The sequence below is a fragment of the Octopus bimaculoides genome, chromosome 7 (assembly GCF_046866305.1).
Source record: "Octopus bimaculoides isolate indiv1 chromosome 7, ASM4686630v1, whole genome shotgun sequence".
NCBI lineage: Eukaryota > Metazoa > Mollusca > Cephalopoda > Octopoda > Octopodidae > Octopus > Octopus bimaculoides.
In genome coordinates, this window is record NC_142934.1 from 25586733 (window position 1) to 25612472 (window position 25740).

The following is a 25740-nucleotide window of genomic DNA, read 5'->3' on the forward strand; positions in this document are numbered from 1 at the left end:
TGCAATCGTTTACACTACTTAGTAAATGCTTTCAAATCTAACCGAAACATCCCGTTCGAAGTATATAAAATTAAAACACACACACACACACACACACACACACACACACACACACACACACACACACACACACAAGCTAATTCAACGTACATAACTGCATACTGTTTTCTTATCCACACAGACATACAATACTGTTAACATATATACACAATGGTTATTGATGATATATTTGGAAACCATATGAAACTATGTAATAGTACAGACTGGACTATCAATACCAGCTTGCATACGACTACCATCATTCTGAAAGAATACCTAGGAGATACGTGGTTACGAAATAACTCAATGTAAGGAATCCAGGTGGATAATAAAACTATAAGAAAATATCAAGTGCGCCGCAAAATCAGACATGTAAATACCATTATAAAGGTGTAAGGTTGATAAGTTAACAGCACATCAGTTAAAATGTGGGCTTAAAATGTATACTAGGGATTTTACACTTCAAACACATGAATCAAGACGTTGGGTAAAAACTTAGTTGTGAGTGCGTTTAGCAGGGTGGGGTCGGGGTGGGACTACTTCAGCGATCCAATATTAACCACAAATTAGCTTCTAACTCGCAAGGGTCTCTTGTATGATAAAGAAAGACGATATCTTTGTAAATGTGTTCCTTCTCATGAATATCTTAAATCCTTTTGGACTAAGATCTGGAATGTAAAACCTACACAATCGATTTAACTCTGCTTCTCCAAAGCAACTTCACAATTTTGTCCTAAAGGGCCTTGCCTGTTTTTAGACTTTTAGTTTGCCTTTGTTTCATATGTTCTGAGTAATAACAAGCTTTACTAAGTCTCCAAGTTGCTCTGGTGGTTGAAAAAAAAAATGGGAATATGTATCGCATATGACGCGTGGACTCCAGGAAAATATATTCTGTATATCATATGTGATACACAAGACAAGCAAAGTGTTAAAACTTTCATCAAATCTATATAGGACGACTGCATAATGGGAAGGTACCTGAAAGACAATAGTTGCTTGCTCATATTCTACAGAAAGTCAAAGATGCGACTACTTAAAAGAAGAATAACAGGCATGATTGATATGCGAAATTAGTTTTCTAATATTAGAAAACTAATTTCGCATATCAAATTTTGTAACCAAGTATGAAAACATTGATTTGGTAGAAAACTATACATCCATTGTTTGCCTGAGTATTATGTAAACCAATTTCCATTACGAGTCCAGTAGTATAGAAACTAATGGGCAGGCTTTGGAGAAGAAGGGATCCTAATGAAGAGCCAGACTTTTTTGGTAAAATTGAGCCGTCTGAAGTTTGATGATGAGAAAAAAAATAATCCTTTCTACTAAAAGCACAAATCCTGAAATTTTGGGAGAGGGGACTAGTCAATTGCATCGACCCCAGTGTTTAACTGGTATTTAATTTATCGACCCCGAAAGGATGAAAGGCAAAGTCGATCTCGGTGGAATTTGAACTCAGAATGTAAGGACAGACGAAATGCCGCTAAGCATTTTGTCCGGTGTACTAACGATTCTGCCAGCTCACCTCCTCCTCCTCCTTTTTATTATTATTATTATTATTATTATTATTATTATTATTATTATTATTATTATTATTATTATTATTATTATTATTATTATCAATAATAATAATAATTTCTTCATTTTATTAATTATTATTCATTATCTTTATTATTTAATAATAAATCCGCAAAAGTTTCTGCTCGTGACAAAAGTATCTGCTGGCCTAGTTAGTGTCATTAAAAAGCTTTCAAAAACCTGGTCAACTAATTTCATAGAATTAGTGATAATGACAGGATCCATCTCAGATGGAAAAAGGTTAAAGATTGGTCCGGTCTTTGAGTGCCTTATGATACCATACATACAGCATCTGCTAAACAACAGCAATAAGTTTATATACTACTGAAAAGTGAAGAGAACAACATCCTACAGATCGGAAGTGAAATCTTCAAGAAGTGCACACTTCCGGAAACATTCATTGAGAGTATAAAAACCTGGATGAGAAAGGAGTTACACTGCAGAAAGAGAGAGAGAGAGAGAAGATGATGTATGAATATGTTTCTCGTTAAGTTGGGAATGATACTTACATTGGTTGGATGTATGTATAGTCTCTGTGTGACTCCTGAGTGTTACATGACGTCATATTTCGACAGTTCGATGGTTTTGAAATCTAAAAGCAGAATATAACTAGAAAAATGCCTAATAAACTAAAGAAACAATAAAGCCCTTAAACTCCCAAGATGCAAGTGAATATGTCAGTTAAGTAAACATACTGTAGAAGATATTATAAATCTGATTAGCAGCTGCTGCCCAGAAATGTCATTAAAGTAATACCTTCAAATGTGGCATGATGGTGTTGCTAAAACAATACACAATGACGAAAGACTGGTCTGGGAAATGTCTGTGCGTGTGCGCATGTATGTATATATAAAATACTTCCGTTGTTGAATACATGTATGTTTCAACACAAGGAATATTTGTGGAAAATTTTCATCATAACTCATGCCGTGTGCAAACAGAACAAGACTGATGTAATTGTGTGGGACAGTAAAAAAACAAAAACAAAAAACAAACAAAAAAAACAATAATTATGCGCAGTTATAAAGATCAGCTGATCTGTAGGTTTCAATATAATGTGAGAAAGAATTTTATGGACAACTGCTCCAAAACCTTCAACTTCTCTACCTACATTATACTTTCATATGTATACCAATAATTATTTCCGCATTTAACTGTTTGAGAGATATTTAGCTATGGTAGAATATAAATGTTGCCAGGGCCGGTTTTAAGCCAATTAGTCAAGTTCAGATTGGGCCCTGGGCATACACTCGAGAGAAAGACGCTATGGTGAAATTTTAGTATATCATTGTGGCTAATGGTGGAACCTAGAGCCCTCAACACTTTTTGGCTGGGACTAGCGTACTATACAAAACATCAATCTTCAGCTTTTGTATAGTAGAGGGCTCCACTGACATTTCTCTGAGCTTCGCATTTCGAAATACCGGCCCTGGATGTTACCATATTTCTGTTGATATATACTATCTTTGTTTCAATTAATTTTGGAACATAAATTAACAGGTCATTTTGATGGAAGGTTTTTTATTTAAATCACTTTAAAATTGGAAACTCTATCATAGAACGAAGTGGGGTCTCGGGTTGTTTGCTATCAAAAGGGTTAAGCGATATCTGGCTGCTATTTCTAGCGATTTGAGTCACTACATAGTGGCCCATCACTGAATTATTTATGTCTAGAACCATGTGTGACCATAAAACGTTACAGCTATGACCTTCTACGTTGTCTAATATATATATATATATATATATATATATATATATATATATATATATATATATATATATATATATATATATATATATATATATATATATATATATTATTTGGACTACATTATTTAATATGTCCTTTATTTCACATGTTGCCTGTCCGAAACATATTCACAAGTTTGTCCTAAACGTCCATGCTTGTTTTCAAATATTTAGTTATCTCTTGTTTCGTATGTTCTGAGTAATATAATGTTTTCCTGTCATAAGTCCTAAGTCACTCTGATGGTTGAAAACAATCACCAGTATGTATACTACATGATGGCAATATGGGAAATATGTCCTGCGTCGGTTACGACGACGAGGGTTCTAGTTGATCCGATCAACGGAACAGCCTGCCCGTGAAATTAACGTGCAAGTAGCAGAGCATTTCACAGACACGTGTACCCTTCACGTGGTTCTCGGGGATATTCAGTGTGACACAGAATGTGACAATGCTAGTCCTTTGAATTACAGGTACAACTCAGTTTTGCTAGCATAGTGGACTGGAGCAATGTGAAATAAAGCGCGTTGCTCAAGGACACGACGAACCATCTGGAATCGAACTCACGACCTTACGATCATGAGCTTGAATACTCCTAACCGCTTAGCCACGCGCCTTCATTGCCTGTCACATATGACAGAACAGACAAAGGGTTAAAGGCAGAGTTATGGTGTTTGCGTGAAATTTAGCTGTTATTTCTAGAAGATTGAAGCTCCTTGGCAGGCGTTCATCGGGGATGGATGTCGCAAGGTCTGGATGACTCTTTGACAGACAATCGTCTAAATGGCTGACTAGCCTGTCATGAAAGCGGTATAAGACTGGAGAACATGGTGACTGACAGACAGGAAAGGTAGACAGGTCGGCTGTCTGTCTGCATGCCTTGTTTGTTTGTTTGTTTGGTTAGTGGGTCGGTTGGCTGGTCGGTCAGATGGTTGGTTAGCTGTAGTTGTGGTTTATGTTGTTAGTTTGACAAAAGACTGTCTTGGGTGTTAATTGGTGTGAACGCTCTTCCTCCCCCCCCCCTCTTCTCTTCTCTCTCTCTTTCCACATTCTTAGCTAAATAATAGCTGTGTCCAGTTTCTTTCAGTTTAGAAAGTATGACATACATACATACAGAAGGGGAGAGATAGATAGATAGATAGATAGATAGATAGATATATATAGAGAGAGATAGCGCAAGTCGTTGACTGTAATTCATAGTGATAGATGGAAAGTAATAGGGAGAGACGGAGAGAGAGAGAGAGAGAGAGAGAGAGAGAGGGGGGGAGCAAGTGATAGACTAATTCATTGAGTGATAAATGGAAAGTAACTGAAAGGAGGGAATTAATTTGTGCGCTAGAGATTCCCACAAAGGTTTTCTTGTTGTTGGGCCCTTAGTCAGTCTTGATCGAGCATTCTAGCTGTCTACCCCGCCTTTTTAAAGGATCCTGTAAGAGTACATTATCTAATGTCCTTTCTTCATTTAAGAAGTGACTTGAGGGATAATTGGTTGCTTCTTTATGCAGACGGAAAGACCCCATTGTGATCCCTCATTTTATTTGTTTATTTATCTCAACGGGTAAACAATAGCGTCATTAGTTACAGGTTTCCGTCAGAAAGTGACAGCAAAAGTAACAAAGATGTATTGGTAACTCGGTGCAGAACAAATATCGTTAGGGACTTGGTTGTTAAAATCAGGGTTCGGTTTTCTGGGAGAGTAGGACATTCAATGAAAATAGTCACTAGGAATGTATTAAACTACAAGTATCGTTGTGTGGGTGTGGGGGGGGGGATGCGCCACAGGTGTATATTTTTTTTTATGCGCCCTTTTTTAAAGCGTAGCCAGGCTCATGGGCCCGGTTTCCCGGTTTCTATGGCGTATGTGTTCCCCCCAGCTGGACGGGACGCCAGTCCATCGCAGCGTTACTCAAGAAACAGGAAGAAAGAGTGAGAAAAAGTTGGGACGAAAGAGTACAACAGGGGTCACCACCACTCCCTGCTGGAGACTCGTGGAGCTTTAGGTGTTTTCGCTCAATAAACACACACAACGCCCGATCTGGGAATCGAAACGCGATCCTCCGACTGCGAGTCCGCTGCACCAACCACTGGGCCATTGCGCCTCCACTCTACAGGTGTATGGTATGATGTATTAAGGGATTTAGTCACTTTGTGGTTTGGTATGTAGTGAGTGTTGGTATGCTGCGTGTTGTGGAGTGTGGTATAGTGACTTGTGATGTGGTGACATCGTAGTGCTTGTTGTATTGTGTGGTATTTTGTGTGTTGTGGTGATGTTGTGTGGTATATGCTGTTGTTGTGTGGTATGTGCTGATGCTGTAGTTGTGTTGCATGTGCTGATGTTGCTGTGTAGCATTGCCTGTCATGTTGTGTGATATCTGGTGAAAAAGTTGTGCAGTACGTGATGATGGTGAGGATGGATGGCATACTCTTTTACTCTTTTACTTGTTTCAGTCATTTGACTGCGGCCATACTGGATCACCATCTTTAGTCGAGAAAATCGACCCCAGGACTTATTCTTTGTAAGCGTAGTACTTATTCTATCGGTCTCTTTTTGCCGAACCGATAAGTTACGGGGACGTAAACACACCAGCATCGGTTGTCAAGCGATGGTGGGGGGACAAACACAGACATACAAACACACACACACATATATATATATATATATATATATATATACATACATATATATGGGAGAATATACAAATAATAACAACAGACGAGGACAGGTGGTGTAAATAACAAAAGTATATATTAGTATGACGCTCGGGAATACGGAAAGTCTTTGACGTTTCGAGCTACGCTCTTCAACAGAAAGAATACGGAGACAAGGAGAAAAACACGGAGAAAAAAAATTGAATAGTGTTCAGTCAACGGTATATATATATACATACATATATACGACGGGCTTCTTTCAGTTTCCGTCTACCAAATCCACTCACAAGGCTTTGGTCGGCCCGAGGCTATAGTAGAAGACACTTGCCCAAGGTGCCACGCAGTGGGACTGAACCCGGAACCCTGTGGCTGGTAAGCAAGCTACTTACCACAAAGCCACTCCTGCACCTATGTTGTGTTATGTGAAGGTGTGTGGAATGAAGTGTAATTTATGGTGATGTTGTTGTTACCGTATTGTGTAGCGGCGAATCGAGAGCGTCGTTACCACGCCGGGAAAATGCTTAGAGACATTTCGTCTGCCTTTATGTTCTGAGTTTAAATTCTGCCGAGGTCGGTTTTGCCTTTCGTCCTTTTGGGGTCGATAAAATAAGTACTAGTTGAACACTGGGGTCGATTTGATCGACTTAACCTCTCCCCCAAACTTGCTGGTTTTGTTCCAAAATTTGAAACCATTATTATTGTGTAGCAGTGAGCTGCTGGCATCGTTAGCACGCTGGACGAAATGTTTAGCGGCATTTCGTCCGTCTTTACGACCAGAGTTCAAATTTCACCAAGGTCGACTTTACTTTTCATCCTCTCCAGATCGATAAACTAAGTACAAGTTGAACACGGTGGGTCGATGTAATCGATCACCCTTTTCTCCCAAAATTTCAGGCCTTGTACCTATCGTAGAAAGGATTATTATTGAGAGGCCCCAGGACAAACCTGATGGACAAAGCTATAATCAAAGGTGTCCAGCTGTGAAAATCCTACCCTTCTTGTGTTTGTGTGTAAAGTGTAACTTCTCAGTTTTCTGCAGCCTGCGTGAGAAAAACGTAAAATGAAATAAAATAATCAAATAAATATGAAGAAACCGCCCAGATGATCAGGGGCTGACCTCGAGAGAAACTGTGACAATGTTTTCCCACTTCTCCGAATCGATTCACCCGTAAATCACCCGGAACAGAGAATGTCCCACTGGCAGTGAACAATGACATCTCATGTTTCTTTGTGATAGAAAGATGTGGTGCTTGTATATATGTATTCGAGTGTTTGTATTTGCTTGTGTGACTCTGTATGTTTGAATGTACGTATCTGAATGTATGTACGTATGTATGTAATTGTGTGTGTACGTGTTCTTATATGTGTGCCTATACATGTGTCTTTGCTTGTATGATAACTAAAATATTTTTTTCTACTCCAAGCACAAGGCCCGAAATTTTGCGGGGAGGGGGCCAGTCGATTAGATCAACGCCAGTACGCAACTGGTACTTAATTTATCAACCTCCGAAAGGATGAAAGGCAAAGTCGACCTCGGCGAAATTTGAACTCAGAACATAAAGACAGATGAAATACCGCTAAGCATTTCGCCCCGCGTGCTAACGTTTCTGCCAACTCGCCGCCTTACGACACCTAAAATATTGCACACTCTATTGCTACTGAAATCGTAGCAGTTGTCACAGTCGCAGATGGCACTCTCTATCCGTCTGCCTGCTTGTCCGTCTGTCTGTCCGTCCGTCTGCCTGTCTGTCCCCCTGTCTCTGTCTAATCGAAGTATTTCAGTTGTGTTGTGTGAATGGTAAAAGGAACCTTACTATTTCTTCTTGGTATCTCACTGCATTCACTAATAAATAGGCATCATGAGGAGGTTTACGCTTCACAGCGTGTGTAACTTCAACGGATGACTGCTTCTCTAATCTGTAACGATGACTGAACTTCTAATTTATCGTACTTTTTGTAGTTGTTGTTATTGATGTTAAAATTGCGATTGTTCTTATAATAATTATCTTTTACGTTTTCATTGTTCCAGTCATTAGACTGCGGTCATGCTGGGACACTGCCCTAAAGAATTTTAGTCACACAAATTGATCCCAAAATTTCCTCCGTTTTTTTTTTTGTTTTTTTTTCAACCCTGATATTTATTCTATCGACCTCTTTTTGCCTAACTGCTGAATTACGGGCTGTAAACACAGCAACTCTGGTTGTCAAACGGTGAGTGTGGACAAATAGACACACACACGCACACACAACAGGCTTCTTTAAGTTTATGTCTACCAAGTCCATTCACAAGGCTTTGGTAGGCCCGAGGCGACCGTAGAAGGCACTTGCCAGAGGTGCCGTGCAGTGGGGCTGAACCCGGAACCTTGTGGATAGGAAGCAACCCAAACAACCTAATAATTGTTGTGTTGTTGATGATTGTTTCTAGTTATGATTGCCGCATACCTGTGGATAAATGCCTTCAGGCATGGCTGGCCGGCCAGGCAGCCTTCTAGTTTTCTTTTATTTCAACTCATAACGCGGTGGACATCTATATCCACGTTATCCAGTGCATCCTTCTTGTGTTAAGGTAATTAACTGTTGCTTCTAATAAATCGAGCTCTCGTTTGCTCGTACAGTTGTTTCTTTTTAGCTCCAATAATAATTTAATGTCTACCCTAGATTAATCAATCCTCCATCAAACACGAACAGACAGACACACGTGCGCACACATAAACACACACACAGTTTACTTATTGTCTGTCTAGTAACCTTTCGACGACTGACATCTTAGCTTTTATTGTTGCTGAAAGTAAACACGTGATAGTCACAGCTGGTTCTGTCTTTCTAGTGATCTAGTGAGTGTGCGCGCACACACACACACACACACACACACACACACACACACACACACACACACACACACACAAACACACACAGAGTTAAAGTTTCTTGATTCACTACATTAAATATGTTAGCGCTCACTTCACTGTCTGTGTTTCATGCAGTGGACGCCTCTGAGTATTTATGGCACCGCTCAGCGTTCATTCAGTAAAATCCTATATATTTTTCTATAGTAGCTTTAAGATCTAACAATACAGTTAAACTGTTTGGCTGATGAGCCTTAGTAAGACCAAAACATGTCCGGGGTTGCTTTTACATTACCACACATCAGACTCTCCTCCTACTGTGATCTATATTTGAATTATCTTAATTTAGATTTCAGGGTTGTCTCCCCTTTGTTTCTTAATTAGAATTTTTAAGATTAGATTGATTATTCTCATCATTACTTATGTGATTTTAATTAATTAAAATTTCTTCGTTAGCTACATAAATATGCTAGCACACATTTTACAGTTTTAAAGATAATATCTGACATCGAACTGTGTATGTTAATCCATTGGTTTTTAAACCTGCAAATACCAAGTTTCTCACTAAATACGAGCGAAAATTTTGCTCTCTCCCCGCTCTTTCGAGCAAATAAAATCAAGTTTGGTCCATATAATCCTTTCTCACCAAATTTAAAACCACCTTAAATATGATAATTCATTAAACCATTGTAATTTGCCTCCTCTCTGTTCACTCTTTATAACTCCCATTACCATGGGAAACATTGCATATGACGAATGTCTGAATAATTTAGCAAATATAGAGAAGGCTACATTTCACTGACGAAGTAAAAATAAGACGAGTGTGTCCGTTCTCATTCGCACTTGCAAAAGTCAAATTAGGATAATATTAGCCGTTGAACTAATGCCATAAATACCATTAAGTAACTATAGTTTGTTCCTTGATTACATTAAGTATGATCATCCTAACTGTGTCTGATTGACTGCATGTACGTGTATAGTACAGGTGTTGGTTTCGAAGAAAAAGCGTTATGAACTTGTAACTTGCATAGCATCTCTTCTCATCGTCTCCGGCCTATAACCTTACAGAACTTATTGTTCCTGAATAACATTACAAAACAATTTCAGGTTATTTCTCCAGACAAAGTAACAAACAAAATTGTAAAAAAAGTAAATAAGTTTCCCGGCTGAATCCCCTACTCGTTGAATTAGCGGCTAATTCTCTGCCGAGAATTACAGACATAATTCTCAGCAGAATCGGCGTGATACAGATTGTTACAAGATAGTGCTTTTAAATAATTACATATACGACCCGCCTGACAGCTTCTACGCAATTGCCATTTAGACAAAGATATATGCGCTATGACAAATATGCCCCCAGGGAGCAGGTTTTACTCAAAAAGATTAGAATTTCTCTTGAAAATAAAAGTATTGTGTCTAAAAACATTACAAGCCAATGCTTTTCTTTCTCACTATATAATCTTCATGGCATTAAGTGTTAAATTCCTTTTCATTATGATGATATCTTGGAGTTTTGAAACCCTAATTCTTTATACGCGCATCACTTTTGAAACGACGATCTTTTCGGAAAGAGACAATCTCATTAGATCCTTTTCGTTTCTATTTTCTCAATTTGTATATCCTATATCGATATAATTGCTTCTAACATTAGCACAAGATCTGAAATCGGGGGGGGAAACGGCTGGTCGATTATATCATCCACAGTACTCGATTGACATTTTATTCTATTGACCCCCGTAATGCCAAATATTGCGAGTGCGCATTTGCTTGTTTCGCTTTATTTTGTTGAAAATAGTCTTGCTTACCATTCATGTTTAAGCAATTCTAGGACAACATTATGTAGCACTATAGTTCTATATTTAAGAAATGAGGAATTATTTACATTATTTACATTCGACGGATATTTGTCCTTATCTTGCTTGTTGCTAACACAACGTTTCGGCTGATATACCCTCCAGCCTTCTTCAGGTGCCTTGGGGAAATTTCGAACCTGGGTTCTCATTCCTAAGGTATTTTTCGACGTTATTATTATTATTGTTCAGGTCACTGATTGGAATCGAACTCGGAATCTTGGGGCTCTTAACCAATACGCCATATGCCCGTGCATATGGCGTATTGCTTAAGAGCGTGGGCTACTAACCCCCAAATTCCGAGTTCGATTCCAAGCAGTGACCTGAACAATAATAACATCGAAAAATACCCTAGGAATGAGAACCTAGGTTCGAAATTTCCCCAAGGCACCTGAAGAAGGCTGGAGGGTATATCAGCCGACGCGTTGTGTTAACAACAAACAAGATGAGGACAAATATCCGTCAAATGTAAATAATTATGTAGTAATGTCAACAAAAAAATTAAGTGTCGAAATACGTTATGAATAGAATGTACACAAAAGCTCTCCAGGTTGAAACTTGTATTTTTGTTTTTGTTTTGTTAACTGTTATATCTTAATTCAGGTGCCCTTGCCATACCTAATCTTAATACAAGTACCTCTAAGTAATAGTGGTGGTGAGAGTAGTAGTAGCAGTAGTAGAAGTCGCGCTCCTCCAGACATTAATCTATTTTAATAAACTTATTAAGCAATAAAACTTTTTCCAATCAATCATTTTGGTTTATTTTTTTTTACAATTATTTTAAACCTATATTTTCAAATTATCATCAATCCTCATTAACCACTACAATCACCATCATCATATTCGTTGTCAATAACGATGATAGCTGATGCCGAGCGAAAGAGAGAGCTGATGCTAACACAGTCATAATTTTGTAATATTCCACTCTAAGACACAATACTTTCTCATGGATGTTTAAATTACAAATTAATTGATATGTTGATCTTCTGAAGAGAAAAAGAATTATTTGCGCATTTTCGCTGTCCCGGTTTCATAATGAAGTAGCAGGAGACGAAGAATTGACAGAATCGATAAGTACGTCGCATAAAACACCTCTACACAAACAAATACCAGCCTTCACTCCATCTTCTTTCCACTAAATGTCAGTGAAATTTTTTGGTACTCTCCTATATTTATTAAGTGGAGGCGCAATGGCTCAGTGGTTAGGGCAGCGGACTCGCGGTCATAGGATCGCGGTTTCGATTCCCAGACCCGGCGTTGTGAGTGTTTATTGAGCGAAAACACCTAAGGCTCTACGAGGCTCCGGCAGGGGATGGTAGCGAACCCTGCTGTACTCTTTCACTACAACTTTCTCTCACTCTTACTTCCTGTTTTTGTTGTGCCTGTAATTCAAAGGGCCAGCCTTGTCACACTGTGTCACGCTGAATATCCCCGAGAACTACGTTAAGGGTACATGTGTCTGTGGAGTTCTCAGCCACTTGCACGTTAATTTCACGAGCAGGCTGTTCCGTTGATCGGATCAACTGGAACCCTCGACGTCGTAAGCGACGGAGTGCCAACAACAACAATATTTATTAACGAGATAACTAAATAGGATTTACTCGTACATCCTTATAACTCATCTTTTTTCACTGTGGCTTTGGATAAATTTGTAAAATAGAAACAAACTGTAGTATTTCTCAAGATTGTGGTACGCGAGATTTTTGTAAATACTGCAATTTTGAAGTAATCACAACCATCAAAACGCAACTCGTGTGTTTACAAGATGAGTGGAGGGCTTTTGTTGTTTCCCCATACAACTTGTCGTTGTGATTAACGGTTTTCGGCAAGTTGTATACCTAAAAACAAATTCCGTGCAAAAGTGTCAATTGAGAATAATACGTATGTGAGCCACCCTGAAACTTTACTTAGAATTAAGTTACTTACTAAAATGATCCAAGTTTATCTATCATATTACAAATGTAACATTAAATTAAATGAAACTGATTTCTTAGATTGGCAAAAGGCCAGAAATTTTGGAGAAGGGCACAATCAATTATATCCAGTTCAATATTATAAGTAACGTAAATATAATAAGCAACTTAATTCTGAGTATAGTTTCAGAGTGGTTCACCGGTATATTACTATTCAATTGACAGTTTAGCACGAAATTTTTTTTTAGCTACAAACATTGCTGAAAACTGCTGGAATCGATTATAATGACTGCCGTATTTGACTGGTACTTTATATTCTTTTCTTCTCTAGGCACAAAGCCCGAAATTTTCGGAGAGGGGTCCAGTCGATTAGATTGACCTCAGTACTGGTACATAATTTATCGACCCCGAAAGGTTGAAAGGCAAAGTCGACGACGACAGGATTTGAGCTTTGAAATTAAATAAATAACTAATAATAGTTTGTTCTGTGTTATCCAATCATTTTACACGATGTTTTTCACACAGGTTACACCAAAACCACTGGGGAAAAAAAAAAAAAAAAAAAATCCAAAATCGCATTGCGATATTTAATTTCATCATTCTATATTTTAAGTTCAAATCCTACATACGTTGAGTTCAACTTTCCATTCCTTGGATTTGCATGTTTTAACCCGAAAATCTGAGAAAATAGTTTTTAGGTTAAATGTGGTTTTCAACCATTTTTTGCTTAAGGACCCCTTTGATTCATATTTTACTCTACTGGTCCCCCGCCCCATAGCTATTCGATGTTAAAAAAAAATCATGTATTTTTATAATTAAATATTATTAGGAATTGTATAAAAAATTGAAATATTTAAGTATTATAGAAGTTTAACCGATTTATTGCACATAAATTTTAACATTCTTATATGGACCTTTAAGGGCCATATGGACCCTTAAGTGTCATATGGATCCCGGTTGATAACCATTGGATTAAATAATTCTTTAACATTATTGACATGGTTTTTGTTAGATATATTTCCTTTAATGTTGAATTAAAGGTTGCTTATGATAAATTAATATAAGGTGGGACTGTAAATATTATGTAATGCATAGTTGTATCTTAGTCTTAGGTCCTCCTGCGCCGTGTGACGCACTGAGCGACAAGGCTTCTCCAACGAGGTCGGTTGGCCGCGGCGATTTCGGCTTCATTCCATGATGGGTGTTGGATATCCTGACGGCTGTGATCTAACACCGTCATAGTAAGGTGGTTGCCTCCTTCGCGGTCAGTTTGAACATGTTGGTTTGTTCTTGCCGTTTCTGTAGCGCTGAGGTTTTTTTACGGGGTCAGGTCGCTGGTCTGACGCCCAACCCCCCTCCCTTTGCAGCTGGGCTTGGGACCGGCCCTGGCGGAGTTACATAATTGTGTACATGGTTATATTTTGTGGAGTAATAATTAGCTGGTGAACTGGTGAAATGATAGGGAACACACGGAAAAAAAATAAAGAAATACTGCTCCAGATTCATAAAGGGTGAATTGGCAGAGACTTTAGAGCGGTGGGTAGAAAACCTCGCGATATTTGTTGAGGGTTTTTTTTTATAGATTATTTGCGCTCTGTTCAAATTATGCCGAAGCTAACATTCCCTTTCACTCTTCCGGTGTCGATAAGAAAAGTACCAATCTCGGGCTGTTGTTTGGGCGAACTTGATACGCCTTGTATTTCTTCTTGCTTTTTGCTTGCGTAATAAATCTATCACTCAGTTTTAAACAACCGCTTCGGGAACCTTGTGAGTTTTTCGCGAAATTTACTCTGTTGGAAGTGTTCAGGCCTGGTTAAGTTAATCAGCAGATCCTCTCTCCAAGAATGTCTCAGTTTGTGTCCATGTAATAAATCACTGAATTAGCACAACATGGAATTAGTGTCTTATTTCTCTGCTCGGGAATGTAAACTTTTCAAGGTTACTACCATCTAAATGTTTAGTAGCTTACGCAGAAGGCACCAATAATTACATATACGCAATCGAATCTATAATTAAGATCTAACAGTAACTGTACTTTCTGGCGTAGCAACTGTCTATAAAATTTATTTTCATCAAAAATACTGTAGGCTTTTTCTTCTTTCTTCTTCTTCTTCTTCTTCTTCTTTTTCTTCTTTTTCTTCTTCTTCTTCCATCATCGTCAAGAATTGGCAAAAAATGGTAGAGTAACACACAAAATGCTTTATAGAATTTCGTTATGTCATTTTAGGTTCTGAGTTCAAATCCTATCGAAGCCAACTTCACCTTCAGGTTGTTGATAAAATATCAGTCAGGAACAGAAATATTTTAAAAAATCAACAATACTCATGTCTACTCTCAACCCACCCAAAATATGTACCTTGGTTCTTTTATTACAAATCAATATTTCTTTTAATCAATTTTGGGGTTCTCCTCTGTTTTCGAACCACTATGATTTATCTTTCAAAGAATGATCTAATATAGCGGACATTACACAAAGACAGACTGTTCTCCTAACTCTATCTCAGTCTCGCAAACTGCTTGTCTTTCTCTCATTGTCACTGTCTGTCTGTCTGTCTGTCTGTCTCTCTCTCTATCTCTCTCGCTCTCTCTCTTTCTCTCTCTCTCTCTCTCTCTTTCTCTCTCTCTCTCTCTTCCTCTCTCTCTCTCGCCCTTTGTCTCCATCGTTTCATGCTGTGTATTTGGTTCTTGCATTTTTTAAAAAAAGAATCGTCATAGTGAGGGTCAACATGTCATATGATGACAATGGATTGGAGGAACCATTAGAGCTGCGGACATAATGATGAGGATAGGCAGAATCTGTTTAGTGATGTATAATATGCCATGCGATATTACCATATTTACTAAGGCGGCGAGCTAGCAGAAGCGTTAGCACGCCAGGAAAATTAACGTAGCGTCATTTCGTCCGTCTTCACGTTTTGGGTTCAAATTCTTCCGAGGTCGATAAAATAAGTAGCAGCTAAGTGCTGGGATCGATGTAATCGGCTTAACTCTCCCCCAAACCTGCTGGTCTTGTGCCAAAATTTGAAACCGATATTATCGTATTTACTCATGTATAAGCCGCATTATTTTATGTTAGATTTTAACTGAAAACCTGGGATGCGACTTATACACAGAGCCAAGCTAAAACTGAAAATCAAAAAAAAAAAAAATTGTGCCAAGATCTAATATTAAATTAGGGATGCGATTTACACACTAGTAAATCCTGTAAGTTACGTCACTCTACCTTCTGGCGTCATATGCCGTCGAGGTTGACTTTAACTTTCATCCTTACAAGGTCGATAAAATAATGTACTACAGAAGTACTAGAGTCAATTAACACGACTTTAACACTTGCCATAAATTATACAATTTATAGTTTGAAAGTATGTATGTAATAAACAAAACGCAATAGAAATGACAGACATTTCAATAAGTTGGGATATAAATACTGTGTGATATATCGTTCATTTTATCGCCTGGCATTTATTTCCCATTTCTTGTTCTATTCACTTCAATAATTTCTTATATACGAGGTCATAACATTTTAGATGAAGGATAAGAGGATGTGTGTTAGTCATGCCTTCCACAAGAGTATTTGAGCTATAAAGAAAATGAATTGATTTCAACGAAATGCATTCATATTGATTTCTTTCAACTAAAAATATGGCTAATTCTTTTTTTTAGAATGGTGAACATTTAATTGCATATTGTCCCATGCTCCTGTATTTGCCAGGAAATAATTTATGAAGCTCGGATGAAGTCGATCCCAACGATATTTTAACTTAGGAAATCTGGTATTTAATCATCCGCCTTTCACTTCCTCGCTGAATCACCAGTCTTTACTATTTTAATATTGAAATTCCATTTTTAATTTTATAACATGATGTTATTGAATCTTTTCCGATGAGAAATTTCAAGTGTAATATTGATTTTTAACATTGGTGAAGGACCTAAAATTTGCATTAATCATGGAGTCGAACCGACCCCGACTTATTGGTGCTTTATTTGTACTTTAACTAGCATTATATTTTATCGATCTCGCTCCCAAAAGGAATAAAGGTTAAGTTAACCTCTCAGGAATTTGAACTCAGCACGTAAATATGTTTCGCTCGTCCTGTATAGATTCTGCCAATCCGAAGTAATATGGCCGTTGCACTGCAGCCAACGAGAAATTATTTCTTCATGTTAAAAAGAAAATACTCAAATAAATTGGTTAATATCTTTTCTACTTTCGAGCATTTGTGTGGGAGGGGGATAGTTGATTTTATCGACCCCCATGCTCAAACGGTGCTTTACTTTATTGACCTAGAAAGGATGAAATGAAAAGTTGATTTGGAATGTAAAATCGGAAGAAATGCTCACTGTCCAGCTTGTTATCAGCTCACCGCTTTCGATTTCAAATTTTGGCACAAGGCCAGTAATTTCCGTGAGGGATAAGTTGATTACATCGACCCCAGTGTTCAACTGGTACTTATAGTGAGAGGATGAAAGGCAAAGTTGACCTCAGCAGAATTTGAACTCAGAACGTAAAGCCGGACTAAATGTTGTTAAGCATTTTTGTCCGGTGTGCTAACGATTCTACCAGTTCACCGCCTTTAAATTGGTTAATATCACAATGGAAATAAATCTCGTGACTCGTGAGGTCAGAATGTGATACCAAGTCTCTACTAAACCATTGTATTTGTTGTGGGTAAGTAACGTAGAGTCAAATCGTAGGAAGGTGGGATGCAATATGATCTTTTAGTAGCTGAAAATAATCATTATTCAGAAATTTAAAATTAGAAATTGAATTTAAAAAAAATATTACATAAAATTTTCTGTTTGATTCGTCAGTAAAAATTGTCAATTTGTGTGTTTTACAAGGAAAACTTTCAAAATACATCAATTAAGTTTGCTTTATCAGGATGCAGGCCTATTTGTTCATGCGTGCCTAAGAAGTTCGTTTGATAAGCACGCTCCGAATTTGGTCACTTTTAGTGGTGTCTTGAGCAAACATTTAAAATCACGTACTAGGTTTAACCAATAATTTCTGAGGTGGAATTTTGATTAAAAAAAATATATATATGGATACTATTGCGTATTATATTATATAAAAAGCTGACAGTCTTCTCTGAACTTCACCTTTGGCCTGTTCCCAAATAGCCAGAGGCGAAACTCAAAGTAGACTGTCAACGTTTCACATAATAATTATAGATAGCCACTCTACCCAACATACTGAGTTCTATATCAGATAATGTTTACCTCATTAAAAATGTATTTTTTAATATTTTACAATTCATACATTACGATATATATATATATATATATATATATATATATATATCATGTAGGTATATATATATATATATATTTACGTATGTGTTTATGTATATCTATATGTATTTATGTCCGTCTGTATATATATTTATATATATGTGTGTGTGTATATGCATGTGCTATTAAAATAAATAAACAAAAGATGTTGAATTGGTTTATAGCCACTAAACATCTTAAGAATAATTTTAGTGTTTTCATCTTATTCCGTAAATTTGAGAAGAATTCCTTTAAACAATTTCGTTGATCAAGAAATAAATTAACAATTTTCGTCGGCCATAACGTTTATGAGCTGAAGTTGTGAGATATAATTTTCAGCGACTACATTAGCAAAGTATTTTATTCGAGTTCTGAAAGGAGAAATCAATAGTTGTTATTTTAAATCGCTAAACTGCAACCTCGCATGCATTCTCTTTCTCTCTACATCTCACACATACACGCCAGTGCTTGCCCATTCGCACATTATTGAACAGATACACACGTGTGTGGATGTCAGTGTAGCCTTTTCATTATTTATTGGGAAAGCCATTAGCAATGTTCGAGTATTGTCATATATATATATATATATATATATATATATATGACAATACTCGAACATTGCTTATATATATATATATATATATATATATATATACACTAAAGGATAAGATATTCGATAATGTCTATTTGAAAAGTTTGTTTGTTTTAGTTTACTATTTGTTATATAAATAGTTTGATGTTCTGGACCAGGACTATCACTGTCTGCCTATTTGCCTTCCGTTTTATATATAAATATCCATTTATTTGCTTTATCGTTTATATAGCTATTTATTTCCCTTATGGTTTATATAGCCATTTATTAGCCGAAGAGAAAGCTATTTTCGCATTGAGCAAATGACGGAGACTTATATAATGTTTCCTACAAATAAAAGACAAGTTTCCCTCAAAGTACACGCTATCATCGTTAACAACGGACGAATGCCATATATAATAGTCTTAGATGGAAGACATTAAACAAAAAGAAAACAAACTGAACAATCATATTTCCAGCGCATCTGATATTATTCTGCTCAAGCAAAACCGACGTTGGACTAAGCAATAGTTACTTGTCGCTATTTCCATCTAATTCGAATAATAGTACAGAGTGTAAACATTCAAACATCGTTACTATCTTTCCAAATCTTGTTGCATTTCACCGAATTTTTGGTCCTGTAAAGTTGCTTTGGTGTATAAGTAGACCTACTTTTTCTGGCTGTAAATTTTGGTCTGGAAAGTTCGACTTGTATGCCGGAAAATACGGTATTGTGTCGTTTCGCCCGTCAGCCTAGATAGAGCAGCCGGAAATAGTTCGCCAAATGAATGATACATAATTCCAGATTTGCCCTATCTTCGTCTAGTTGAGGATGACACTGCGCATTCGAACATGTGCTTGTTCTTGCTATTTACCACCAGTTTAACTCGATTTAGTAGAACTATAATCAGAAGTATTCCGGTCGTAGTCATTCCATCTTTTTTCTATGTGTAAGGTACCCAGGCCCGCGTTATCCTACGTGTCTTTTTAAGACGGCAGGATTTCGTTTAAGAGAGCTTTGGCTGTTATTTCTAGCAGGTCGATCGTGATAGTCAGCGATATGCTTTAATTAATTTCCTGTTGTAAAGTGTTTCAGCCTGTGTTTATTGTACACACTTCACTGATCACTCTATTTCTCTATGTCCTTTGTTGTTATTTAGCACTATGATCATCGCTAATCGCCCCGATCTATGACCAAAAACTTTCCAACTGGGACCATTCCATTTTTTTTTTATGAGTAGATATTCCAGTAGGCTTTTAGTTATTTTTAAGATTGGGTTGCAGATGGAGGGGGACTTGAATGTTATCTTTAGCAGGTCGAGCGACTGCTTAGAAACTTCCACGCTTCTGTGAATCCTGGTGGTTGCTACGCCGCAGGTAAGGAAAGTAAACTCGGTCAGAAAGTGACAGCTGCTGCTCCTCATAATATATAATTGAAACTATGATTCTCAAAAGTGCCTGGGGACCAACTACTACTATTTTCATATAGAACATTGTTTCTCAATCTGTTTGAATTCGTGGCACACTGGAGATCAAGTATAAAATTACCGGTACACTTTGCATGGAATATTAGAAACTGTTAAAAATTTAGGAAAATGATTCTGAAAACTATTGCTGATTTCCTTTCATTAACCCCATCTGTGCATAAATATATTATGAATGATATATTTTTCAAGACGCTCAAACATTAATATGGATTTTCTAAAGCCTTAGATTATATTTATAAAAGTTAGTAGCACATCTGGGTGTCTTAGGGCATTATTCCGACCTCAGTACTTGATGGTATTGTAGGGAAGTGGTTATACTCCATTAGGTGTACACCGCTTCCGTACATTAAATTTCTAGAAGAAACAACGGAACGCAGATTCTGAACAACATAACAATATTTATTTACAGTGGAATTCAGTTCACGCTTGGAGGGAATTCGGTAGCTCGTCGCCCTCGGTTACTGAGACGCCTTCTGAATGATTTCCGTGGTTATTTGTGAAGCTCTGGTGCTGACATGTGAGAGAGCTCTGTTGGACGTCTTGGCTCGACGGAGATCAGTCAACGAAGAGACTGAGAAAAGGCGCCAAAGCTGAGACTCTTCCTGCATTCCTTCCGGAACTAGTCCCTGCGCATGCGTGGATAAAACTCCGGGCATTGAACATATAACAGTCGTCTGCTATAAGCTGTCACTACAGTATTAAAAAAAAAACCTACTGCTATTATTTCAGTAGATAACGGCAAGGATTTGAACTCTGAAATGTGTATTTCCAAATAAATCAAGTAGCTATTTCAAAGCCAAATCATTTGAATATGATAATTACATTGCAACTTGCTATTTAATGGAATGTAGTCAACTTCCGGTACTGAAATAACAAGTTACCTTACTGCTTCCGGTTGTGCTTGCTTGCAACATGCATTTATTAGTTGCATGCTGGAACGTTGATAGTTCTAGCAGCAAAACAGAAATAGCACGTGTGTGTGTGTGTGTATGTTTATATATATTTATGCCCGTGTATTTGTTATACAAATGTTTCCTTTTGTTCAGTAATGTTACTACTCAACAAGTGTAATTTTGAAGCTCCTAGCTTTACCATCTGTTACACAGTATGGTTTCACAAACGAGAAAGAGGAGGAAAGGGAAAAAGAACAAGGGAAGGAATGAGAGATACAAAACAAACACAGAGAAACTGTTTGTTCATATTAGTTTTAGTATATCATGTGTCGTTCGCAAAATAATCGCAGTTTTTCTTACCAAACCATTTCTGTCCAATATATCATTTACTGTAAAGCGGCGAGCTGGCAGAAACGTTAGCACGCCGGGCGAAATGCTTAACGGTATTTCGTCTGTCTTATGTTCTGAGTTCAAATTCCGCCGAGGTCGAATTTGCCTTTCATCCTTTCGGGTCGATAAATTAAGTACCAGTTGCATACTGGGGACGGTGTAATCGACTGGCCCCCTTCCCCAAAATTTCGAGCCTTGTACCTAGAATAGAAAGAATATATCATTTACTGCAGAATAACTTATGTAACCATATCTGTCTGCCTGCCTGCCTGCCTGCCTGGCTATCTATTTATTTGCTTACCTTTTCTTACATCTCTCTTTCTCTCACTCTCTCACTGTAATATATATATATATATATATATATATATATATATATATATATATATATATAATATATATGTACTCTTCAGTTTGTTTTAGCAAGTACATTGTACTCAGTGATGGAGCATTGCATACATAGTTGAACGTGCTGTGTATTTAGTGTCGTCTCTGTGTGTATCTGATGTATTCATTTCTTCATTCTTTTGTATATCAATGTACTATACGTGATACCCCTAACTCGTGGCATGCCGAATTGGTAAGGGGGCTCTTCTACGCTGGTTGTAACATTTTACAGGTAGCTGATCTGCTATGCTGGAGAAAAAATGCGTCTAGATATCTTTTAAGTGTTTCAGCGCTAACTTCAGGCAGCGTTACATAAACCTCTTGAGAGGAAATTGTCTAATTACGGGGCTTTAAATGATATGAGAGTTTGACGAAAAGCGCTAAGATCTGATAGTCGCTGTCTTTATCGGGATTTAGTTCTATGTGAAACTTTGAAACTATATATATATATATATATATATATATATAAACACTTCACTGAAGAACTAGAAGAAACAGTGTGAGTGTGGCACTTCTATCTATCTAATTTCACCTTGCGAAAGGACTTCATAGCGTGCGATGAACAGGTGTTCTGCTACTTGTTCTCTTTCTTTATTTTTTCCTCATTCTCTCTCTCCGATCTCTCTCACTCCCCTTTACTTTCTCACCTGTGCTCAGTCTCGCTCTCACCCCTTTCTTTCTTTCTTTCTTTCTTTCTTTCTCACTCGCTCACATTTCCTTCCCGTTTGGAAAGTGTATGATGGCGAAACACTTTGGTAACAGTCGTTTCAATAACACTAGAAGTAACGACTCTACCTTCAGTATTCAGTCATTTTTGTGACATGATTTTGTTTCTGAAATTTAAGAAGACATTTGAATATGTGTGTACATACATACATACATATATACGCACGTGTATACTTACGTGTATATCTATGAGTGACACCTTTAGCCAGTATCTTCTACTATAGCTTCGGACCGACCAAAGCCGTGTGAGTGGTTTTGGTAGACGGAAACTGAGAGAAGCCTGTCGTATATCTGTCTGTCTATCTATCTATCTATCTATCTATCTATCTATCTATCTATCTGTCTGTCTGTCTGTCTGTCTGTCTGTCTGTCTGTCTGTCTGTCTGTCTGTCTGTCTGTCTGTCTGTCTGTCTGTCTGTCTGTCTGTCTGTAAACATGCATATTCATATATTATATTATTTATATTATATTATATCATTATGGTCGAATTAGACTCTTGTAAGTATAAAGGATCTTCAGGAAACTTGACTGAAAAACTGATGGGGTTTGCACATTTATATATAGTTAAGTGTACTTATGTATATATACATACATACATACATATATATATGTATACACATATACATACATACATACATACATACATACATACATACATACATACATATCCTCGGATGCAAGCTGCATCTTCATCAACATCAGCTGTGTCAACAGGGTGAGGGAATCTCATGATGACAGTCTTGAAACCCGCTGAAGGAACCAGAAACATCACTGCTGACGAATTCCAGTGCATCCGCTTGGTGTACTTTGGAAGCCTACCTCTCTCTCTCACTCCCTTTCTCACTCTCTCTTACATACATACATACATACATACATACATACATACATACAATTATATTAATGTTTGTTTTCATGTGAAGTTATATATATATTATCCAATATTCTTTAATAGAATACAAATTTTTACAAGTGGTCACGAAGCCAAAACTTTGAAGACACTGTCAACCTTAGTCAGTACCCTAGTCGAGGCGTGATTATTGTTAGTTTAAAACCATGCATACATACATTACATTCATGTGTATAAGAGCGTTGTAGTTCGCTTGAAGCATTGTAGTAAGGAAGCAGAAAAGGAAAATAAAGGAAACCTTCGCAAAAATGCTTATATTTCAGGCGCAAATGACCATTCTCGGAAGGAAGGAGTCCAAGAAGTGTCTAGTTACATCAATTTTGTTATTTCATGACTCTACTTTCAGTTTTCAGTAATGTTGTGATTTTATAATTTCGTTTGCAATTGTGAAATTTAAGAACACACTTAAATATTTCCCTTTTCTTTTTATACATATACATGTGTGTGTGTAAGCTGTAATCTGACCGTTCACTATCTTTCTCTTTCGTTCCATTTTTCTTTCTCGCCAACTTTTTCTGTCTTCCTCTCTGTCTCTTTTTCTGTCACTCTTATTCCCCCCCCCCCACTCTCTCTTTCTCCACCAATGACCTGTATAACATTCTAACCTAATTTCTAACATACTTCCCACCATTCACAAAGTATAAAGTTTTAAAATTTATTTCCGGACAAAAATTATTTTGCTGCAAGGTTGATTCGATTATGTTAATCTGTCGTTAATCGGACCTTCGTTATAAATATACTCACTCTTTGCTTTCATCTGATAATCCTTCCATTTATATATATAAAAAATCCATATTTATTTACTTTCGTTTTATTTTTAGCACACACATTAACGCACACATTAACGCACACATACGCACAATAAATTTCTCTCATCCCACCACTCATGAGAGGGACAGGGAGAAGTTGGAAATAAGTATACATGCGTACATTAGATAATAGTAATACACTTAGACTGTGTAGTGAATCTGCAGCCCCCCTCTTTCATACTGAAGCATTAGAAAGCCTCACTGTGGTTGTAATAAGAGTGTATACACACTCTATTATATTTATGTGCGAGAAAAGAAAAAAAAAAATATGGAGTCTCGTGACAGCCCGACTCATGATATATTAACCGTTTTTCAAAGGAGAAGTACTCGGTTTCTTTCCCCGATCAATAGCGTAGGGCAGCTGCTATATAAGGCAATCATAACTCCTCAGTTTTCTCTGTCCATCAGTAGTATAGAAAGAGTGTGTGTATATACACTTATACCCACAGCAAGCTTTGTTAATACTTACATTTATTCCAGCTCTTCTGATTTACGCTATGTAGTTCATTAAATAGACACTGTTTAATTAATGAGGAGTCATCGAAGACAAATATTTAAATTAGGCTATCCACTAATGTGCTAGCCAAATCTAGGACTGCTTTACACAAGTTTCTTTATGCTATTGATTGTGCAAGGGTGTTTGGTACGCCTTCTCTAAGGAACTATCAACAAACTGTGAAACCACCTGACAGGAGGCTCTCTTCAGTAGCTTAGAAAAATCTGTTTACATTCTTATTACACTCACAGCCAGGCTTTCTATTATTTAGATTTACATTCATGTTTTACAACATTACCGGGAGGTTGAAATATCTTCTGCTTCGGAAGATGTTTGCCTGAGATAATAGGTTTATAAGCAGATTTGTTATTCCAGTGCAGCAGCAGACTATCTATCGCACATTCCCTACACATATCCACGCACACACATCTTCCCACGCGTGTGTGATCTACTCTGGACCCACTCGTACAGTCAGTCTTTCACATACATACGCACAGACGTGCTCCGATGCATCCACGCGTGTGCACAGACACATAGTCGTACACAGACACATCTACCTTGTCGTTCAGCAAATATATAAGGAAAGGAAGCGTAGCCATCACTACCCTCCTCTCACCCATCATCTATCTATCTTTTATTAACACCATCCAACTACTTCACACTCTTTCACCTTCTAGTCTGCCATACCAGTGGCACTGGACATAATTTGCAGAGCTAGAATATATTAGCGCATGCATCTCACTAAGCTTTGTATTTTTCGAAGAGAATGCCGGGGAAGTGAGTCGACTGTTATTGCGCAATCTGGTCAATTGCATTGCATAATAAGGTCGATCGGTTTACTGAAACACGTGTGCGTTTTATAAAGTTTACAATAGTAATTACGTTTTCTGCTTATATATTATATATATGTGTGTGTGTGTGTATGTGTTATTTCTGTACTACCCACAAGGGGCTACACACAGAGGGGACAAACAAGGACAGACAAACGGATTAAGTCGATTATATCGACCCTAGTGCGTAACTGGTACTTATTTAATCGACCCCGGCTGTATTTGAACTCAGAACGTAGCGGCAGACGAAATACCGCTAAGCATTCCGCCCGGTGTGCTAACGTTTCTGCCAGCTCACCGCCTTTGTGTGTGTGTGTGTGTGTGTGTGTGTGTGCATGCGTGCGTGCGTGTACG

General features: G+C 37.5%; 2 protein-coding genes across 8 annotated transcripts in view; one reads left to right on the forward strand and one right to left on the reverse strand.

Annotated features, from left to right (window-relative positions):
- Nucleotides 1–25740, reverse strand: part of LOC128248348 (uncharacterized) — a 143115-nt gene that overhangs the window by 69190 nt on the left and 48185 nt on the right. The window contains exon 2 of one of the 2 annotated variants that reach the window (XM_052969403.2): nucleotides 20330–21435. The exons of the other annotated variant lie outside the window; for it this stretch is intronic. Coding sequence (XP_052825363.1) covers nucleotides 21315–21435 — 121 coding nt within the window. The 3' untranslated portion in view covers nucleotides 20330–21314. Of the gene's footprint in view, nucleotides 1–20329; nucleotides 21436–25740 lie in introns of those variants that run through there. 2 annotated transcript variants of the gene reach the window in all.
- LOC106874846 (neuronal membrane glycoprotein M6-a) overlaps nucleotides 1–25740 on the forward strand; it is a 664201-nt gene that overhangs the window by 62920 nt on the left and 575541 nt on the right. The gene's annotated exons all lie outside the window — the stretch shown is intronic.